Genomic DNA, 19058 nt, shown 5'->3' with positions numbered 1-19058 from the left:
GTTTCCTGGCATGTTTAAATGACTAGATTAGATGTAGGCAGATAAAGAGAGAGGTTATAGCCCGTGGGATGTGGAGGGTGGAGAGTGCGGAGAGTGTGGGAGGTTATGGTGTGGCAGAGAAGCACACTCTTGCTATCTTGAAATGTTACGAATTTTTATTCCCAGGTCTGTGGCTGGAGGGCAGTTTATAGGTTTCCCTTGAGGATCGGGATTGACAATCGGAGACTGAGTGATTACCTTGCAAGAGCTGCTTTTGCAGCAGTTGAGTGTATTTGTGCTTCATCAGTAGGCTGTGTGAGTTCAGTCTGGTCTTCGCAGTTACGTGATCCCAACTCCGGGGTGTGAGGGTGACTTATGTGCTGGATATGACTTCCCCGGTAAGCCTGTGTATGAGACTGGGAGTGCTGGTGTCTGGGATAGAAGGTCCCTCCATGAAGGTGGAAGGGATGGTTTTGACAAGTTGTACTTGGTTTTTTTTCTTTTCTCTTTTTCTGCGCAAAAAGCTTCCTTCTGATGATAATCTTAGCAAGGTTGGGAGGCAGCTTAAAGACTGGCAGGGATGGCTCTGGGGAAAATTTTTTGATGAGTAGGATGTTCTAACATAGATTTTCACTTTTTTGAGGGTTGGGGGGTTTTTTGCATAGTTTTTAGGATGGTGTTTGAGAGCAACGTATACAGTGAGTAGACGGTCTCTTTTATTTTTAAAAGTTATTTCTTACGCAGTATCCATGTGGCTCTTTCAAAAACATGAGGTATTTCTCCGGTGTGCGGAGTGACTGTCATGAGTAGAGTCCTCAAAGTGTGTATAATTGGTGTTTGAGGGGCCGGTGTGCACTGCAAGTGTGAAAATTGATAGAAGAGATGAGATTTCCATTCCAGAGGATACATGTCATTTGTGTGTTTGTTTTCAAATAACCGTGCTGCATAGACTGGGTGGCATGGTTATTTGGGAACTGCTTTTAAAAAGTCACCAGTGTTGAGAACGGTGGGTTTGTATTTGTCCCCTCTGCCTGGGGGGAGCAGTGATGATAGAAAGGGAATTTCATGTGTTGAGAATGACAGGCGTAAGCCTGTAGTCAGAGCATTATAGATGTGTGTTCAATGCGAGGAATTTGGTTTTGCCTGTGTTCTTAGCCTTGGTATGCAAATGTGAAAATGTCCTGTCTCCTCACTGGATGACCCAGGCCTCTTAGGAGGGTTTTCCCTTCTCTTTCACTATTTCTTGTCACTGGAGCTCTCACTAGCTCCATGTTCTCACCTCTGATGTGTTTTACTTGAAATGCTGTTAGCTGGTCTTAAAGAGTTGCTTCTTGGTCAGAGGTTTCCTGCACTGTGATCAGTTCACTGCCTTTTTTTCATTAGAAATAAGGTGTTAGCGAGGACAATACTGTCTTTTTAACAGGAATTATTTCTTCAAACGTGGTTGTCCTTGTCCTTATGATATGTATTTTGGAGCAATGGGGTTCTTCAGTCTGGAACTGAAGAAGTCTCTCAGTAACAGAATAAAAATACCCTATAGTAGCAAAGCTTGCATTTATTCAGGTGCAAAAAAAACCTGTTTTGGCCATTCGGCATCCATTTAATGATTACAGAAATCTTAAAATAGCCACGGAGTAACAATAGCATCTTTTCATCAACCCATAAAATATCACCATGTAAAATGTTCCATTCCTGAGAAGGTTGTGTATTAATTGAAAGGAAAATTTGAACAATCTGCCACGGAGCTCTCTTAGCCTTGCAGTAATTGTAAAGGTAAATCCCTGGTCAACAGAGCAGGATGCTGAAACTGGCACCGTTGACCCTCAGAATAGTTGGCTGATCTATTTAGTCCATATAGTTTTATTACAAACCAGTATGATCTGAAGCTTTGTTTTTGTTGGTCTACATTTGTTTTATTGTGTTGTGGCACCTGAAGAGTTTCAGTAAGTCCCTGTTTGGATTCAGCTGCAACCCCCAGAACTGTTTTGGAGTCTTCACTAGATGTGCAAATTATATGGATAGAAGCAAAACATTTCACGTGAAGTCTTATCCAGTCAGAAAAAAATGAAGAATTACTTGAACAGATCTTTCTATGAAAACAGCCATCTCTGATTTGTACATGGTGACCGTGATACATCCTTTTGATGAAAGCTTCTATCTTGTAAAGATACCTTACGGTAATCCTCTAGGGTTCATTATTTTTTTCACAGCAGCTAGTGGATAGTTACTTGGGATTTACATACTCATTATCATTTTGCGTGATCATTATTATACTGGGTTTTCGCCTTGTGGACAGCATGACCGTTACCATGTCCCTTAAAATTATTAGTATAATCGTAATAGCTATGATGCTGCTGTTTGTCTTTCTGAGACTGTAGTAATAGGGGCACGTACACCAACACTTCTGTTATCTTCTGCCAAGTTTCCTTCCCCCTGGATATTAGTGAGTTCCACTCATGCATACAGTTCCTTTAGCCGAGTAATACTGTACTTTCAATTCATGATTGCTGATTTATCATCTTAATTGTTCTGCCTTCTCCGACGTTCCCATAAGCAAGCTGTCGAAGATGAATTTAGATAATATTATGAAGAGGATGTACAAAACCAGCTAGGAAGTTGAACTTCTGGAGCAATCCTTGTTAACTGGAATCATGGGATACAGAATTCATTTGTTAAGTTCTCAGATAAGAATGCCAATGGGAGCATCTAGAAGCATGAAGGAGAATATTGGAATTCGGAAGGATGAAGGCAAATCAGAGAAGTGGTATGGCAAACAGGATGCAACTGAAAAAGAGGAGGATGCAACTGAAAAAGAGGAGTGTGGTTTTACATTCAGAGAGAAATCATCTACACAACCACACAATGACGAGCAACTGGCATGGTCACAGTTGCAAGAACTTATCTCATGGTTGTCCTGGAAGGTGCTCCTGAATAGAAATGAAAGCAGCTCTTGGCCTTTAATTATCCCAGACGTGTAGCAGCAAGGGCTCCAGCTTATCAGACTTTGATATATGGGCACTTGGAGGCAACTGAAGTCATTTTTGGAGTCATTTTCTTTTAGCAGTACAGTGTGTGTAGCTGCTTGCATGCCAAGTGGCCCCTCCTGGCTGCTTAGACGCAGTGTTTGGTCACTGAGTTACATGTCAACGCAGGCAGTCTCAGTATCCCAAGTGCTTGCATTACCAAAGGAGACTTTGCTCTATTTTCTCCACATCTTGGGCTTTTTTTTACTTGAAATGTGCTGTAGAAACAGCCAAGCAAACTTTAAACTGCCCATCTCAATACTCGCAGCTGCTGACATACGTTGCTCACTGTAGGCAGCAAAGTCTGTGCCTGAGAGAGGGGTGAGCAGACTTGGCCGTGCGGGGATCTCTCTCCCTTGGCTGCCTCAGGATCTTACCTAACTTGGCTCAAGCATAGAGATGCTGCATGAAAACCAGCCAAATCAAGTACTTCCTAGCCTTAATATGAAAATAATAATTACATATGTATATATCTCCGATAACAGGTCGAAAAGGAATCCTGAATGGGTGAAAGTACGTTCTGTCAGTTTAAATATCCACATTACACGTGACTGCTCTTACACCCCTCTGACACTCAAACACCTGTTTAATCCAGGTTAATTACAGAAAGTAAATTTTAATCTCCGGTTTAACATTGCAGATAGTATCAATAATAATCCCAGGCAAATCTTCTTTATGGTCTTTTAAAAGACCGTTGCTGTTACGCATGTTGTCACCACCATACCACTGAGTATGTGGTATTTGCCAACCCCCTGCAGATATTTGCTTTATAGCTGGATATATAGATGATGTAGCTGGATGTAACGATTAGCTATGTTCCTCAGTTGGCAGGATCTATGCTGCTTGCTCTGTCCCCGTCACTGCAAATAGCCGTGCCTGTGTCTCAGCTGGTGCTGACCGCCCCCACCTCGGCTGTAACTGCCCACGGCTGCAGCAAGCGCTGCTGCTGCCGCAGGGTGGGTGACCAGAACTGCCACGGCTGGGGCTATCCCGCCGGCTCTCAGTCTTCCTGTGCAATCCAGATTTCATTCCAAAGCTTACCAGGCACTGTGCTGGTCAGGAACTTTTTACTTTTACACTGAAGCAGTAGTAAAAAGCTTAAAGTGAAGCAGGATTGATTTAGGGAAGACAGTCAGAGAGAACCTTTCTAATGCTAAAGCAAGGTGAGTACTTGAGGTATCCGTGCCCTGTCAGGGATCACCAGAATTTTTTTCTTTCAGCGTGCCCAAAGTTGAGCTCTAAAACCCTCCCTATCCTCTGCTGCTTGTGTGGCATCGTCGTGGGAGCCTGCCCAAGGGCAGCTACTTCTGCTCCTTCAGGAAACAACCCCAGCTGACAAGTTATCCCTATGGCGACCGTAGTAAAGCTCAGCTTCACATCAAGTTTGATCATTTTGCAGTTCACAGGAGTCATCTTTCAGTGTCCTCTCTTCCAGGTACTCTCCCACACTGTACAGCTTCCCACCTGTATCAAGTTCTCTTTGTAAATGTAGCATTACCACTTTGACTGCTCTTTAGATATCGGAAAGAAATGCTGAGCTTTGCTAACAGCAAGTAAAAAATGTTGTAATCATTACAACAAACATCTCCCCATAGATCCCGGTGGGTTCCTCCAGAGGCTTCTTTGGAAAGCTGCTTGTTCAGGGCTTCTGAAGAAAAGCCGACCACAACATGCCAGCATTTACAAGACACTGCGAGACCCAGTACAGGAGATGAGACCTCGTGGATTGCTCTCAGCGCAGGAGCTTCTGCAGAAGTTCTGGAGGAAAAGGGCCTGAACCACCTGAGAAGGCTTCGGTTAGTCACAGCGGAGAGGAACTGGACACATTGTTCTCTGTGATTCCACCACAAGGATTAGCATTGTTTCAGTGGGCATCTACCTGGACAACAGAGCAAGCAGTCCTGAAGCCACCATCTGGACATTGCATATGTTCAGGAACCTGAGCAGGTTTTTCAGGACAACCAAACACTGTCTAAGCTGACTAGTGTGAATGTTGAGCAAGGATGTCAAGAGCAAATTTTTATTAGAGTAGCTAATTTTGGAAGAGAGTCTTACTGATAGCCAGTGAGCATGACAGCCCGTTGTACCTGTTGGTGGGGGGCATGCATAGCTTTGAGCTGACGTTTAATCTGCCAGTCAGCGTGTTCAAAGTGGTGTCTTCGCTGCAGGTTTACTGCTCTCTATCCTGGCAGTACTAATATCACAAACCTTCTTGACTCTGTTGGCATTTGTATCCCCATTCCTAAAGACGAGATCCTCTCTCACCTCTGCATTTACAGTGGAATTCAGTTGCTCAAACATAGGCATTTGGCCCAGCTTTGGGAGAGACACTCTGCTGTCCCAGCTTGGGTAGTTCTTGTTCAGAAATAACACGCGCCGAATTAATTTGAGCTTGAACCTGAATGTACTGGTGCTCTTTTTATTCCTGCTATGAGTAAAATGTTCTTAAATTTGCCCAGGCGCCTACAGTTTTTCTGCTGAAGCAGTGCCTCTGCTTGGAGTCTGTCCCGTGTAGATCACTGACCCTTGCCTTTATCCATTTGGTCCATCATAGGTGTCTTATGGAGGATGTCCCATGCTTCTGATACTTGTTGCCTTTACTGTCACATCTGAGCACTTGAATCTTCTCACTTGTCTTGAACATCCTGGGAGCCATTAGAGATACAATATTGAAGGTTTCTTCTCTAAAACCACAGTAATGAGTAATGTCATTATACTTTATGGACTGTGTCTAGCTAGAACATGTTCTCCTACAGACTATCTCGAGGAATAGGTGTATGGCTTTGCCTGGTCAGATTCCTGGATCTTGGAGGGATGAGTGTCTTTCAAAGCCCTAAGTAATTTGACCTTGAATGAGAAACAGAATTCTAAGTACCATACTTTTCATTGTCAGCTTCTGGAACTCAGTTTGCAGACTAGTGCTCTAGGTCTCCAGTCAGGTGCTTTAGGTCTCCGCATAGTTTAAACACCTATGCAAGGGATCACGCGCATGCTTCCCCCCATCACTGTCACCCTTTCCCCGGCACCTCTTTCTCTTTCTTCCCCTGTGAACCAGGGGAAGGTTAAAGTGGCCACAGTGTGAACCAGACAAGGGAACAGATGTAGCCAAATGCTCTTTGTCTTTCCCTCCCTTTCCCCTGATCTGGTTTGCCTTGGAGCCACCCCAGGTCTTTGGCCCAAATGAAAGAGTAGATAGGAATGGGTGGCTGGGGCAGGAAAAAGGGCTGCTGCCCTTTCAGCTGCAAGACGCACATCTTGATCATAAAACCACAGCAGAACTGTTGAATGTCTACATTCTGGGTAGAGTTTTATTTCTTCAAAGCTGTGTGTGAATCTCTGCCTGCCGTTCTCCTTGCCTTTTTTTCATCCTGCTCTTTGTCACTGTTTTTGTCCAGAAAGCTTTCCTTGTTCCTTAGCTGGATCTTGTTGCAAAGCCAGCTGCACTTTTGTGGGTAGTTCATGATCAAAACCAGTGATGTTTGGAGTTTAACAAGAATTGAGTGTGATATTTTGGGCCCCCAGTACACGAAAAGTGTCGGCAAACTGGGAAGAGTCCAGTGCAGGAGCACTGAGGTGATACAGGATTGGAGCAAGGAGAAACGAGGGGAGCTGAGCTTGTTCTGCGTAGTGAGGAGGATGGGGTGGGGAGGAAGCATCTAATAGCAGCCTTCCATATGAGGAGATATTATAGAGAGGACAGAGCCACGCCTCTTCTTGGAGGTGAACAGAAGAAGGAACAACAGGCGATGGGCACAAGCTGTGACAAGGAAAATCCCATCTGGGCATAAGGAAAAAAATCCTTCACTAACAGAGTGGTACAGCTCTGAGTCTGCACCTGGAAGGAGACTCCATCCTTTGAGGCTTTCAAAACTTGGCTGGATGATGCCCTCAGCAACCTGATGTAGTTTTGAGATTAGCCCTGCTTGAAGCAGAAAGTTAAACTTGAGGACTTCCAGGTGTGCCTTTCAATCTAAATTTTTCCATAATTCTTTAGCATTGGCAAACAGATGTAATTTTAGTTCCTAGAACTTCAGAACAAATTGCAGTTACTTCTCACAGCAAGTCTGAGCCTGTAACAAGGTGTTTGGCTCATAAAATTCTCTTTTCTGTCAACAAATTCCCTTCCAAAACCAGGGATCTTTTAATATTGAGATTCCTAATGCAGGAAGACTGGTGATGCTCATAGGTGCATAAAATGTAGCTGGCAATATTTTTGCCAGATGTTTGATGCTTTTGAAGTACCACCTCTTATTGTTACTTTTCTTAAAATGCAAAAATGTACAAGGTTTCTGTAGGCATTCACTAGATTAATCATATAAACATTGAATGTATGTTAGGACACATTAGATAACAGATCCTCTAGCATTAAGTGGTATGTGTAAGTTTGGCATTTTTTTCACCTGGTTAGGTAGTTCTTTATTATCAAAGTCTTCCAAGTGTTTCCAATAACTTTGGAAACATTGCTGACTAAACATTTTTTATCCTATTTGGTTTGTTTGATACAGTTGTGATACTTTAGGTGGAAGGAGGGCACGTAGAAGAAAGAAGAGTGTCTGGTTGTTGCTTTTTTTTTTTTTTTCTTTGAGATTTGTATTGATATCCACTTTTCTAGGTTGACTTTCTACTATATACTTGCAACCCACTTACCTGACTCGTACAGGTACAGTGCATGCTTGCTGAAAAAGAAAATACTGCTTCCCTTAACCCCTGTACACTCACCCAGCGCATTGCCAGAACTTGGTAGTCTTTTATCCTCAATTAATTCCTGTTTCCTCTGCGTTTTGCCTTGCTCTCTGTCTCAATTCTTTCTTATTTTACCACTTTTTGCGTCTTCATTTTCTATGGAAATGTTGAGGCCAGCAAAGGCAGTCTACAAAGTATCAACATAATGAGCAACTTGACAGAGAGCACATGTACTCACAGCACGGTATACACATAATCTTTGTGCTATTTCACTGTTAAATACCTTTTTAATTTTCTTTCTCTGATTTCTCAGGTACAGAACATCTCCACATCTAAAGAGTTTTGTTCTAACAAATGACATTTTGAATCCATCATTATTTTTCAGGCTTCTGAAACTCTATTGTTGAAAACGAGCATCAGTATTTTTCAGAGCGAAAATCAGAGCTGCTTTGAAGTTACTCACGTGTCCTTTAACGCAGAAGACCTGAAACATGTTGGAAGTCAAGTGGGGCATAAATTGTATTAAAATTTCAATTTATTCTATCGGGCCTTTCTGTGATACTTCATTCCACCAGATCATGCTGTTGGTCAGTACTTCTGTTTGTTGAAAAAGACCCGTTCAGTATTTAGCCTCTAGAATGTACCTACTTAACATTGGATTCATCCTGTAATTGCTTAGAAAGACTTGTTCCTGTAAGCCAGAGTTCTCTAAAATCATATGCTAATGTTGAAGCATATTTGAGCAAGCATATGGTCTCAAGGCAGCTAGCCATAGTAAAAAGAAATCAAATCAGGTGGCTTAAATCAGCAACCGTTTGAGATTACATCCCTGTCATGTCAATCCAAACATAGAAGGCCATAAATAAAGAACTTGCAAATTAAAAATTTTTACAAAAGTGAAGTGAAGAGAGAGAGCCCACCAGCACATACGGAAGACTTCTGTCTTCAGATTCTTCTTCTTCGCTACTGGACAGCATCTCTGTAAGTAGTGCTTTCTTTTGTTGTGTGTGCTGTCAGTATACAAACATAGAAGTGGCATTACAGTAGTGCTGTGCTAGTGCAGTCTGGATTTTAAAGCTTTGCAGTATTGACAGTGCTAGTTATTGATTACAGATGAAATTCATTAATAAGGATCACCTGCAAATTCCACTCTCAAAACAATGTACTTGTAAATATGCCTGACGTTCACAGTGTTCGATGAAGAAAATTACTATTCATTGCTTTTGTCAGTAATTGTTACACAGAATATGGATATAGTTATGTAGGTATTTGGAATCCTATTGATTTCTGTATAATCAAAGTGAAATATTTTACTTCTTTCCACAGAGAATGAGATACTCTGAGATTTGTAGGAAGGAGCCAGTAGGGATGAAAATGATGTGTCATTCCCTTAAAAAGGAAGAAAAAAAACTGACGGCAAAAAAAGGCAGGTGATGAGAATCAAGGTGAGCCAAAAGGTCTCTTTTTGCTGCCTTCCTTTGTAAAGCAGAAACAGATGATGTGAAGCAAGCCAAAATGCAGCAGTGTCTCTAATAAGCTTGCTGCGTTCCACTTGCTGAAGGGGAGAGGTGTAAAATAACAGGCATTCAGAAAGAGAAAAAAGTGAAAAATTGATGAATTCTTGAAAAGAGTTTGCTGGAGATCGCAGTATCAGCAGTGAAACGACAACCAATACTCTAGATTTTGACATTACAACCAAGTGGGAAACTTGGGAGTTGTTTAAACTGATTATTTTTTTTCTCTCCTGTTTCTGAAGAAGAGCACAAGATTTGAAGACGGTTTGACTAGTATTGCCTTCTCTACCCAAATCCCCCAACAATACCACTTTGAGGGGAGAATGTCTCTTACATCCCAGTTCTCTTACTTCTCAGTCCTGCTCAGTCTTTACAGCCCCATCAGGAGCCTTCTGTGCAGGGGAGGACAGAGCCAGTAAGTCTCCTGTCCTAGGTAGGAAACACCCTCTTTGTGGCAAAGAGCTACTGTCGTAGCTTCCAGAACAGCACTTTCTCTGTTGCCAGCACCAGGAGTTAAATGTAATTTCAACCTGACTGGCAAAAAAGAGTCCCAAATAGCGCAAACTGGTTTGTATCCACTCTGCCTATGCCAGGACCTGTTTGGAACACACTGGGCCAGCTTTCTAATCACTTCAAAATCCTCTTCGCCCTCCGGGTTGTTCCACAGCTGGGTCAAGCAATAAATTCTGTCTGTATACCCTGCTGTATGTTAATACTTTTAAAAATAAAACCACCAGCATAGCTTCTTTTCAGGAGTGGTGGAATGAAAGTCGTATCTACATTGTCCGTGTTTTTATGAGTATTTTTGTTTTCTTTACCATCTGTTCTACCAAATTAGGGAATGATAGGCTAATATTAGGCAAATGCGAGTTTTCGTTTGGGCGATGGTGATTCTTTGATACTGAATTGCTTATTGAATTACAGCCTACACTTGTGAAAGGTACGGGAAAACTTTTCAGCAGAACACTCTTACTGCATTGAATGTCAGGCTGCTGAGCCAGCTGAAACACTCACAACTTTCCCTCTCTCTGGCTGCCTGCTCTTGTCTCCACGTCACTCAGTTTTGGTCTCACCATTCCAGAAAAATATTTTGTATTTTTCCTGTGAATTTCTACAGGAGATTGTCCTCATAGTGCCATCTGTGCCAGGTCAGATAACGCAGAGCTTGCAACATTGGTCAGGTCTGTAACACAACTAACAGACTGAGTTTGCACACTGCCTTTCAGGGACAATAAGGCAAACGACCTATCTTTCGTAATCATCGGTAACAGCTTGCGGTTCTTTGTCCTTCTGCAGTCACTTGATCTCATGGAGGTCAGTTTGTTAACGTGGCTGTGGTAGAATTTCTGTTAAGACTGTGTATCACTCATTCTTTCTCCAGTGAAGCTGTATAATGACACTCTTAAGAGTTTTTATGCATTGTATTATTGCTACATTTATAATAATAATAGTTTATGAACAAAATAAAACCTGTCTTTCTTTTTTAACGTGTATTTTCTTCCTTTCTAGATAGAAAAGCTGATTTTCACATCTCTTGATGCAAACAAATAGAAGAACAGTATCACCACTTCTTCAGGGCCTTCAGAAGATTGAAAATCTGGTTTTGAGCAGAGCGTGTTGTGGAGGTGAATGGAGGAGTACAGACAAGTCACATGTTCTTCTGTTTGACACTTCAGACCTAGCCGGTCTGAAGATGCAAGAACCAAGGCATAGCTTAGAGTAGCCCTATAGCTTCTTTAAGTTGTGCTTGGAAAACAGTTGTCTCTATGTGGCTGTTGGAGTGGAAGGGTTCATTTTAGTGTTTTTAAAGCATGTTCAGTTCACACCATCTTTTCTGTAATTACCCTAGGCGTGCTATTGTCACAACCAATGATCTAACTTCTTCAGTATCATTCTTACTTTAATAAAATCTCAAAATTTAACCTTCATATGTCTTTTTAATTGTGTCTGAGTAAACTGCAATACATAGATGATACATAAAGTATATATATACACATAAAGTATAAAACTAATGTGACAAAGATCAGAGACTCACAGTTGCTTTTCTATTATTAATCGGATATACAATATTATTTGTACTTCTCTTGTCTTAGAAGCTTTGTTCTGGATTTATACTGCACTGTGCTAGGTGCTCTACAGAGTCTACCTACAGTCATTACAGCGATATATACAGCTACTGTGCTCAGGGATAACTACTGATAGTAATGTCACAACATTGCCATAATAGTATCCCTGTGACCTATTCCTGTAAACCGGTAGGCATTTAATTGAGTGGTTTTGCTGACCTACAGAAATTGGATACCTCACTATGCAATGGGTTACTTAGCCAAATAAAGAAAGGGTTTTGATACGGATTTTCATAATTAAAGTGAATGAAACTGTACAAGAAGGCACGTACTAGCAGTTTCACAAAGAAAAGCTGTCTCAAGATGTCTGTTACCTGACTTAACAGCCTTTTTTCCCCGCTGAAGATGAAAATCATAAAGCATGAGTGATGGAGTATATGACGAGAAGGAAGATCATACATATATCAGTTTATCTGTGACTTCAGTGTTCTTCTCTGTGTTGTTCCATAAACCCCTGTGTTTGTTATCTCTGCATGGGAAGGTAGTGAGTGTATTATCAACAATTAACCAAAGAGCTGGGTTTGATGTGCGATTACCTTGCAATTTACCTTCAGTTAGCTCAACTGGGAATACATCAGCTAACAGGAGGTTTATTCTGAACACAGATTTAGATTAATTTTAATTAAGAAAATTCAACTAAAAAGTATGTTTCAAGTTGGGTGTATTCTGTGGTGTGTGCATGAGGAGTGTAGAGCTGTTAAACCGAACGGTTTTAGATAAGATAAGTGGTGTATTCACCTGGTTTGGCATCGTGACAATGGGTGATGCTTTTATATTGTTATAGGTGTGTCCTCATAACTTTCTCTGGTGGTAACATTGTTTTGGTAAGGAAAACACATCAGTGACTTTAAAGCTAAATTAACTGTGTTTCTTTATGTTTTAGCATAGCAAGTCAACTGTTTCACTCAGTGAACCAGCTTACAAAAGTGGGGTTTTTACAGGGTCATCCTCTCTCTGGTGCTTATTGGTGGACTTTTGGGTGCCTCCTGAGAATCGGGAAGGAGAAAGCTCAGGCAGGTCTCTGACCAGACCTCTTTATTTTGTACAGATGTTACAAACAAGCAAAAAATTGTTGGATTTCTCTTGGGACCTTTCCCTGCAAATGCAAAGCAAGGGTAGTTGGTTCCTTCTTCACTGTACTGCCTTACCCAGATGGCAGGTATACACTGAGTACACACTGAGTATACACTGAGTACATGTTTCAGTTGTTAGTTGGTCTTGGGGAAGGGGAGTTGAACAGGAAATTAAGGAACTTCATCTGATTGCCTGACCTCGCATCTGTATGAGTAGCAAAGGATCAAGTTCAGCTATTAGTTCTCCTTTCCGAATCTTGTGCCAAGAAGATGGATATTATTAAGAGTGCTGTTCCATCAAGAACTGTGGAGAACATGAAGGTCAAGAGACCTTACTGCATGTTCAAGAACTAACAGAAAGAATTTGAGAGGTAGAAGCTCCTTTCAGATCAGCTGAGTGGACAGTTTCCAAACAGCAGCGGGTAACAGTACCCAAAGAGTCATAACAGCTCTAAGCTAAGGGCTGTGGGAGGAGATAAGTACGCTGTCAGGCAATAGTTTTATACCTTTATATTTTCTTTTCAGAGCAAATCCTAGCACAGCCTTTGAAAAGAAAATGAACAATGTGTTCCACACTATGAAATTCTCTAGCATTTAAAAAATGAAGGGAACTTCTTGCTTAACAAGATGCTTTTTAATATAACTGCCCCCTCAAGAGAAACAGGGTAGTGAATCCAGAGCTGAGGTTTTGAGCACTCTGTGCTTACAAAGTGGTTTTAGGCTTTTTTTCTCCTGTCCCACTTCCCCCAAAAAGTGCACTGTCCACTTGCCCTCTGAGACTGATTTAGCTGCTTTCAGACTTGGGACCGTCTCACAGAATATAGCAGGGTGGAGAAAACAAGTGACACAGGTGTGCTGGAAGGAAGAGAGCTATGGATGTGTCTGGGAGGAGGCTCGAACAAAAAGAAAAGTGAGGGGGTGAAACGGTGAGAAATGCCTGGCCAGGGCAGGGAGCAGGAGGGGGAGCTATGTCTGCTAGTGCCATTCTCCCTGCCCATGGCAGGGGGGTTGGAACTCGATGATCTTCAAGGTCCCTTCAACCTAAACCATTCTATGATTCTACTGCCTTTCAGTGAAGGCTTTGAGATGAGAAGCAACCATAGCATTGAGAATCAAGACTATTTGTTGAGAAGCAAGAGGAGCTTCTTGTCCTACTTTTTGCTGAAGTCACTTGATTTCCTAGAAATCCTCTTTAGCTCCACTTCATCTGCTCCAGCCACCACCTCCCAGGACATCACTACTCCCATTGGAGTGGCCTCCTAGCAATGTATCGTCCCTTGGAGGATAGCTTTGCCGCACCAGTGTTGACCTGTCCTCTGTGGCTGTGCTAGAACTGGGAAGGTTCATTTCTTAGTCATTACCTCTAGATGGAAGGAAGCAGAGCTCCCCAGCCAGAAGTTTCCATGCTCTGTGGCATCCTCAGTCACCACTCTCTGTCAAACTGGACTGCAGCAGCTGTTTTCTACAGTTGTCCGTATTTCCAGGTGTAGGTATCTCATAAGGATAACTAGGAAAAGGTGCACTTCTGTTCAGTAGTGGAAGGGCTGATTGGCCTCACCACCATGGTTGTTGACATACTTCCTCAGGTATGAGCCTTGATCTTTCTGGGCTTGCTGATCATCTCCAGACTCTTCCTGGTTGTCTCACTGGTGATCAAGGAACCAACAAAGACAGGCGATCTGCTGGACCTGATACTGAAGAACTGGTGAGTAGTGTGAAGATTAGTAGCATCCTTGGTGGCAGTAACTGTGAGATGGTGGAGTTCAGGATATGCATCAGAGGGGTCGATACTGAGGTCAATACTGTTTAATATCTTCACGAATTATCTCATTCACTCAACAGAGTGCACCCTCAGCAAGTTCGAAGATGATACAAAATTTGGAGGGTTGATTGATATACTAAATACTGATGCTGTCATTGAGGGAGACCTCAAGAGGCTGGAGAAGTGGGCTGACAGGTACTTAATGAAGTTGAGCAAAGAGAAATGCAAAGCCTTCCCTACTCCTGGGCTTTGTTGGTGGACAGCAGGCTGGAAAGGAGCTTCTCAGAGAAGGACCTGGGGGTCCTGGTTGACACCAAGTTGAACAGTGTGGCCCTGCAGCACAGAAGGCCAACAGCACCCAGGGCTGCATTTGGAAGAGAAGAGCGTTGCCAGCAGGTCAAGGGAGATGATCCTTCCTTTCTACTCAGCACATCTGGAGTGCTATGTACAGGGCTTCCCAGTACAAGAAACTTGAAATTCAAAACCTGACTGGAAAGTCAGCTCTGAACTGGGTGACTTTTACCATGGATTTCCATGTGTGAGTCATGGTGGTAGCAATGAAAATTATGCTTTCATGAGCACTTAAGTGATTCACAGGAGAGTAAGTCCATTTAATTTTCAACAGGACTTTGAGTCTTCAAATCCATTTTGGAAACTGAGCTTGAGTGTTTTTGAAAATCCATGAAGAGTGATCTGTCATCCAAACTTTACCATGAAACTACTTAATGAATTTTGTACTGTGCTGTTGGACATTTTATTGACTTATTCTGCACACGCCAGATTTTTCAGCAACAGATGAGAAAGTCCCTATTTGGATTTCCCAAATACAGAAATTCTGGAATTTTCAATACATATATGGCTAAATTTTAGACCACGTATATTTTTGGACATTTGTATTTGAACAAATGTATTTGAACATTTATTTGAAATGGATTTGTATATTTTAACGTCTTGCATATTCAGGCGCTTACGCCTTCCAACTCAAATGTTTAGACAATTTAACCATTTTGGTGTGGTATGTGTGACCAGTTGAGTACTGTTTGTTACTAGCTTTAGGTATCTGCGACGCTGGTAAAGCACCCTGCTCTGGAGACTCGCAGACCCCTGAACCTGTGTTGTCACGTTTTTATGGGCAACAGTAAATGCATAAGTATTTAAATAGCAGAGAGAGTTCTACATGACTTGCTGTTGCAGCTCCTGTCCCGAGGAGAGCTCAGCCGTGTACACCAAACTGAACTTTGTTACCTCTGAGATGTGGAGAGTGGAGATAAGCTGTTTGAAGATGCTGGAAAGCAGCCGCTGAGCTGCCACTGCCAACTGTTCTCTCCCGTGTCTGTTTGCAAGTGCTCTTGGTTTGTGCCTTGCCAAAAAAAGCAGGGAAGCCCAATTCAGGCAGAATTGAGGGCTCAGGCATTTTACTGGCATGGGGAGACTCTTACATCCATCCTTGTTGGCTGTGTCTTCATCCCTCACACAGCATTGCCTGTGTCACCTCCCATGCCAAGGTGCCCTCACGGAGTAGGACATCCAGGGCCCACACCAGATCAAGGAGATGAGGGTCCCAGATCCATGGGACTGAAGAGGAGTGTATGCCTGTAACATAGAGTTGAAGGTACCCCTACTTTGCACTCCTACCAGCTTCTGGACCAGACAGAGCTCCTCAGCCCTTTCTCTTTCTGTCAGGAGCACGTCCCTTCTTTCTTCCTTCCTCCTTCTCCCTCCTGCCCTTCTGATCCAACCCAACCTTTCCCTCTGTGGCTCTGCCTCCTGCAGAATGGTGGTGCCTGTGCTCACCTCCTCCCACAGCCATGGCAGTGCCGGGAGTCCAGCAAAGTAAAAGCATGTTGAGGAGCCTGTGCTAGAGGAGATGGGGTTGTCCCAGGTACTACACGTGCTACGGTGGGTGTTAGCCCGTCTTCTCTGTCCTTCCTCCTGCCTTGCCAGGTGCCTTACAGATCTCTGCTTACAGATTTGGTGGTCCACGTCAGATCAGAGCACGGCACCAGAGGACCCGGAAGGGGGACAAAGCTCCCTTCCCACCATGTACACTCGTTGATCAGCAGACTGGCAGTGCTCCTGGCAGCACTCAGATAAGGGGTGATGGTATCAGAGCAGCCTATTTTGTTGGCCATTTTCTGTAAACTGTACAAGAGAGTCTACAGTCAGTATCCTTTCCCTCCAGGCAGCTGCCTGTTTTACCTGGTCTGAAGGTGCACGTGGTCATGGGCAGTCATGGGCTGGGAGCCTCCTGCCCATTCTGTGACAATGACTGCAGAAGCTGCGCAGGCTTTCAGGACTAAAACCACCTCCAGGAGCTGACCCTGGCACTGTGACCTGCTGTGCAGTAGGGTAGCAAAGCATTCGCTTCTTGCTTTATGAGCGAGTGGGGCTTGGGGTTGCGTCAGGCTGCGGCTGTGTACTAACCTGCCTGTGCCTTCCTTCCACAGGGAATGATCTCTTTCTGTACTAACCTGCCTGTGCCTTCCTTCCACAGGGAATGATCTCTTTCTGGTCGCAGTCCATGAGCTGGGACATGCGCTGGGTCTGGAACACTCCAATGATCCCAGTGCTATCATGGCTCCTTTCTACCAGTACATGGAAACGCACAACTTCAAACTGCCCCAGGATGACCTCCAAGGAATTCAGAAAATCTATGGTGAGCAGCAGTATCCACTCATCTATTTACACTGAGCTCCGGGCTAGTAAGTATTTAAGAGCCACAGGCAGGTAGCCCCCCGAATGCTTGCAGCTGGCGGGCTGGATTTCCTGCCGTAGCTGAATGGGGAACCGTTTAAAGCCCTTAATCCACAGCCAAATATCAGACCACTGTCCTAGTGGCAATATCTTTGCGCTTTGGTTAACCAAACCTCTGTGATCTTGCTGCGGCTCCGTCCCTCACTATGTCTGATAGGGACATAAGAGGAAAAACAGGCAATTGCCATACCCAAGGTTTGCCCATTGGGAACAGCCAGTGCGAATAGAGGGGAAGAATGCGAAGAACATGGAACATCAAGGAAAGGTAAAAAGTATTTATGCATTTATTTTTTTCTCCAGGAATGCAAGGTAGGGAAAAAAAGTTTGGATCTGCTTAGGAAACACTTTATTTCTTATAATCTCCAGCTGAACATTGTTGTACAACATGTGCCACAAAGATACAGGCTCAAGGAAAAGAGAGAAAAGGAGGCAGAGCGCTTGTGGGGGAAACACAAGGGGCTGGAGGTGCTGTGGTACCGTGTGATGGGGTCATGGATACCAGGGTGTGAGGGTGGGACTTTCAGAGAATTGTTGGCTGAAGGAGACTCTGGGAGCAGAGGGAAATGCAGGTTTTAGGAACTACAGTCAAGGGGAGGCTGAGCTAGAAGATGCTAACAGATGCAGTCCGTGGCATGGAAAGCAGGTTTTGTCAAACATCCCTGATTTCATTCTTTGAGGAAAGTACAAGTTTGACAGAGAGGTCACTTAATAAATGTAGTGTAGAGCAGCTATGCTATGTAGCTATGCAACATTTGACATCTGGACTCAAATATTAGCTCCCAGTGTCAGTAGAGCAGATATTATATGAATTAGACCTGAAAAAAACCCTTAGCAGCTGGGTGTCTGTGGGAAAGCTGGCATTTCTAAGGGATTGCTGCTGGCAGACCTGACAGTAGTCAACGTTTGCATCAGTGATCTGCCACTGAATGTTAAATTACTGCTCACAGAATTTGTGCCTATAAGACTAAAGCAGTACAGCAAGACTTTAGAGGTCTAAACTGTATGTCAATTGTTTGAGTCTGACTTTTTGATTTTTATTTTTTTTTGTTGGTGGCTGGAGTGAGATTCATTGGTTCAAATGTAGCTGCCTAAAGAAGAGAAATCTCTTTCTGGGTTAGTTTCTCTGACTCCTGTCTGGGTAATGGAAAAAAACAGACATTTGTAGAGTGCAGGTAATCCTCACTGTAAGGCAGATATCCGGGTAAGGTCCAACATTTAAAATAAGATGGCTTGAAGGACACCCAGGGGGAACTGGCTCTTCCCACTACTGCAGCAGCAGATTTCTCTTTATTGTTCGTTACCAGGATGAACTTGCATGGCAATTGTCCTATGGTGTCATTTCATTATGCATACTTTAACGTAGTATATATTCAAATACTCAGGATAACAGAGACTCTGGATGGTTTTGAAATAAAGTGCCGGGTTAGTAAGTATTAAACTTTCATTAAATAATATACCTAAGTTTTCATTTTTGAAAGCTGCTAAAAAGTCATTACGCTGTTTCTATTTTGAAATGTTGATTTAGTACCTGTGAACTTTCACTAACCGGAAAGAAAAAAAATACCTTAATTTATCGCTGACGGTGAAAGTGCAATCAAGGAAAAATTACTGGTTCTCTGTTTTCAGATACTTTTTTGGAAAGGCAGCAGATAAGGAATTGCCAGCCACGCTTCTTCACGTGTGTGGGGGGTGAAGCCAGTATGAGCTGTGGCTGAGCTGGGGACCAGCGCTGCCCCCGCACTGCCTGGGAGGGGACGCGGTGCCCAGGGCTGAGCTGGAATGGGGCTCCTGGGATGTGGGTGGGGGTGGAGGTACTGGGTGACACTGGCCAGGGCCTTTAAGACCTACTAGCGTGCTCAGGGCCCTGACAGTTTGTGAGAGCACTGCACAGCGTCTTGTGCACAGCTACGACAGAGCAGAGAGCTCAGCGCTGCACTGCCTGCGGCTTGGCAGCACCGCCACTGCACTGCACTTACGGAGTGACATTGAACTTCAGCCACGGACTATGTTAAGATTCTCTATATGCGATATATTACGCTTAAAATTTTAACTTGGCTTGAAAAAAAAAGCAGTGTAAATTAATTACTACCTGATGCAGGTTGTAATTAGGAATTTGTCTGTTGACTATTGTGGAATAATCACGC

At 43.3% G+C, this 19058-nt stretch overlaps 1 protein-coding gene across 1 annotated transcript in view; it reads left to right on the top strand.

The window, feature by feature from the left end:
- The window catches only part of MMP24 (matrix metallopeptidase 24 (membrane-inserted)), a 48790-nt gene that overhangs the window by 14102 nt on the left and 15630 nt on the right, over positions 1-19058 (top strand). The window contains exon 5 of the mRNA XM_009892104.1: positions 16655-16816. Within this exon, the coding sequence (XP_009890406.1) occupies positions 16655-16816 (162 nt within the window). The remainder of the gene's footprint in view (positions 1-16654; positions 16817-19058) is intronic.

This window comes from Charadrius vociferus, unplaced genomic scaffold (assembly GCF_000708025.1).
Source record: "Charadrius vociferus isolate BGI_N301 unplaced genomic scaffold, ASM70802v2 scaffold409, whole genome shotgun sequence".
NCBI lineage: Eukaryota > Metazoa > Chordata > Aves > Charadriiformes > Charadriidae > Charadrius > Charadrius vociferus.
Note: the sequence above shows the minus strand (reverse complement) of the source record. Positions and strands in the feature narration are given on the sequence as shown.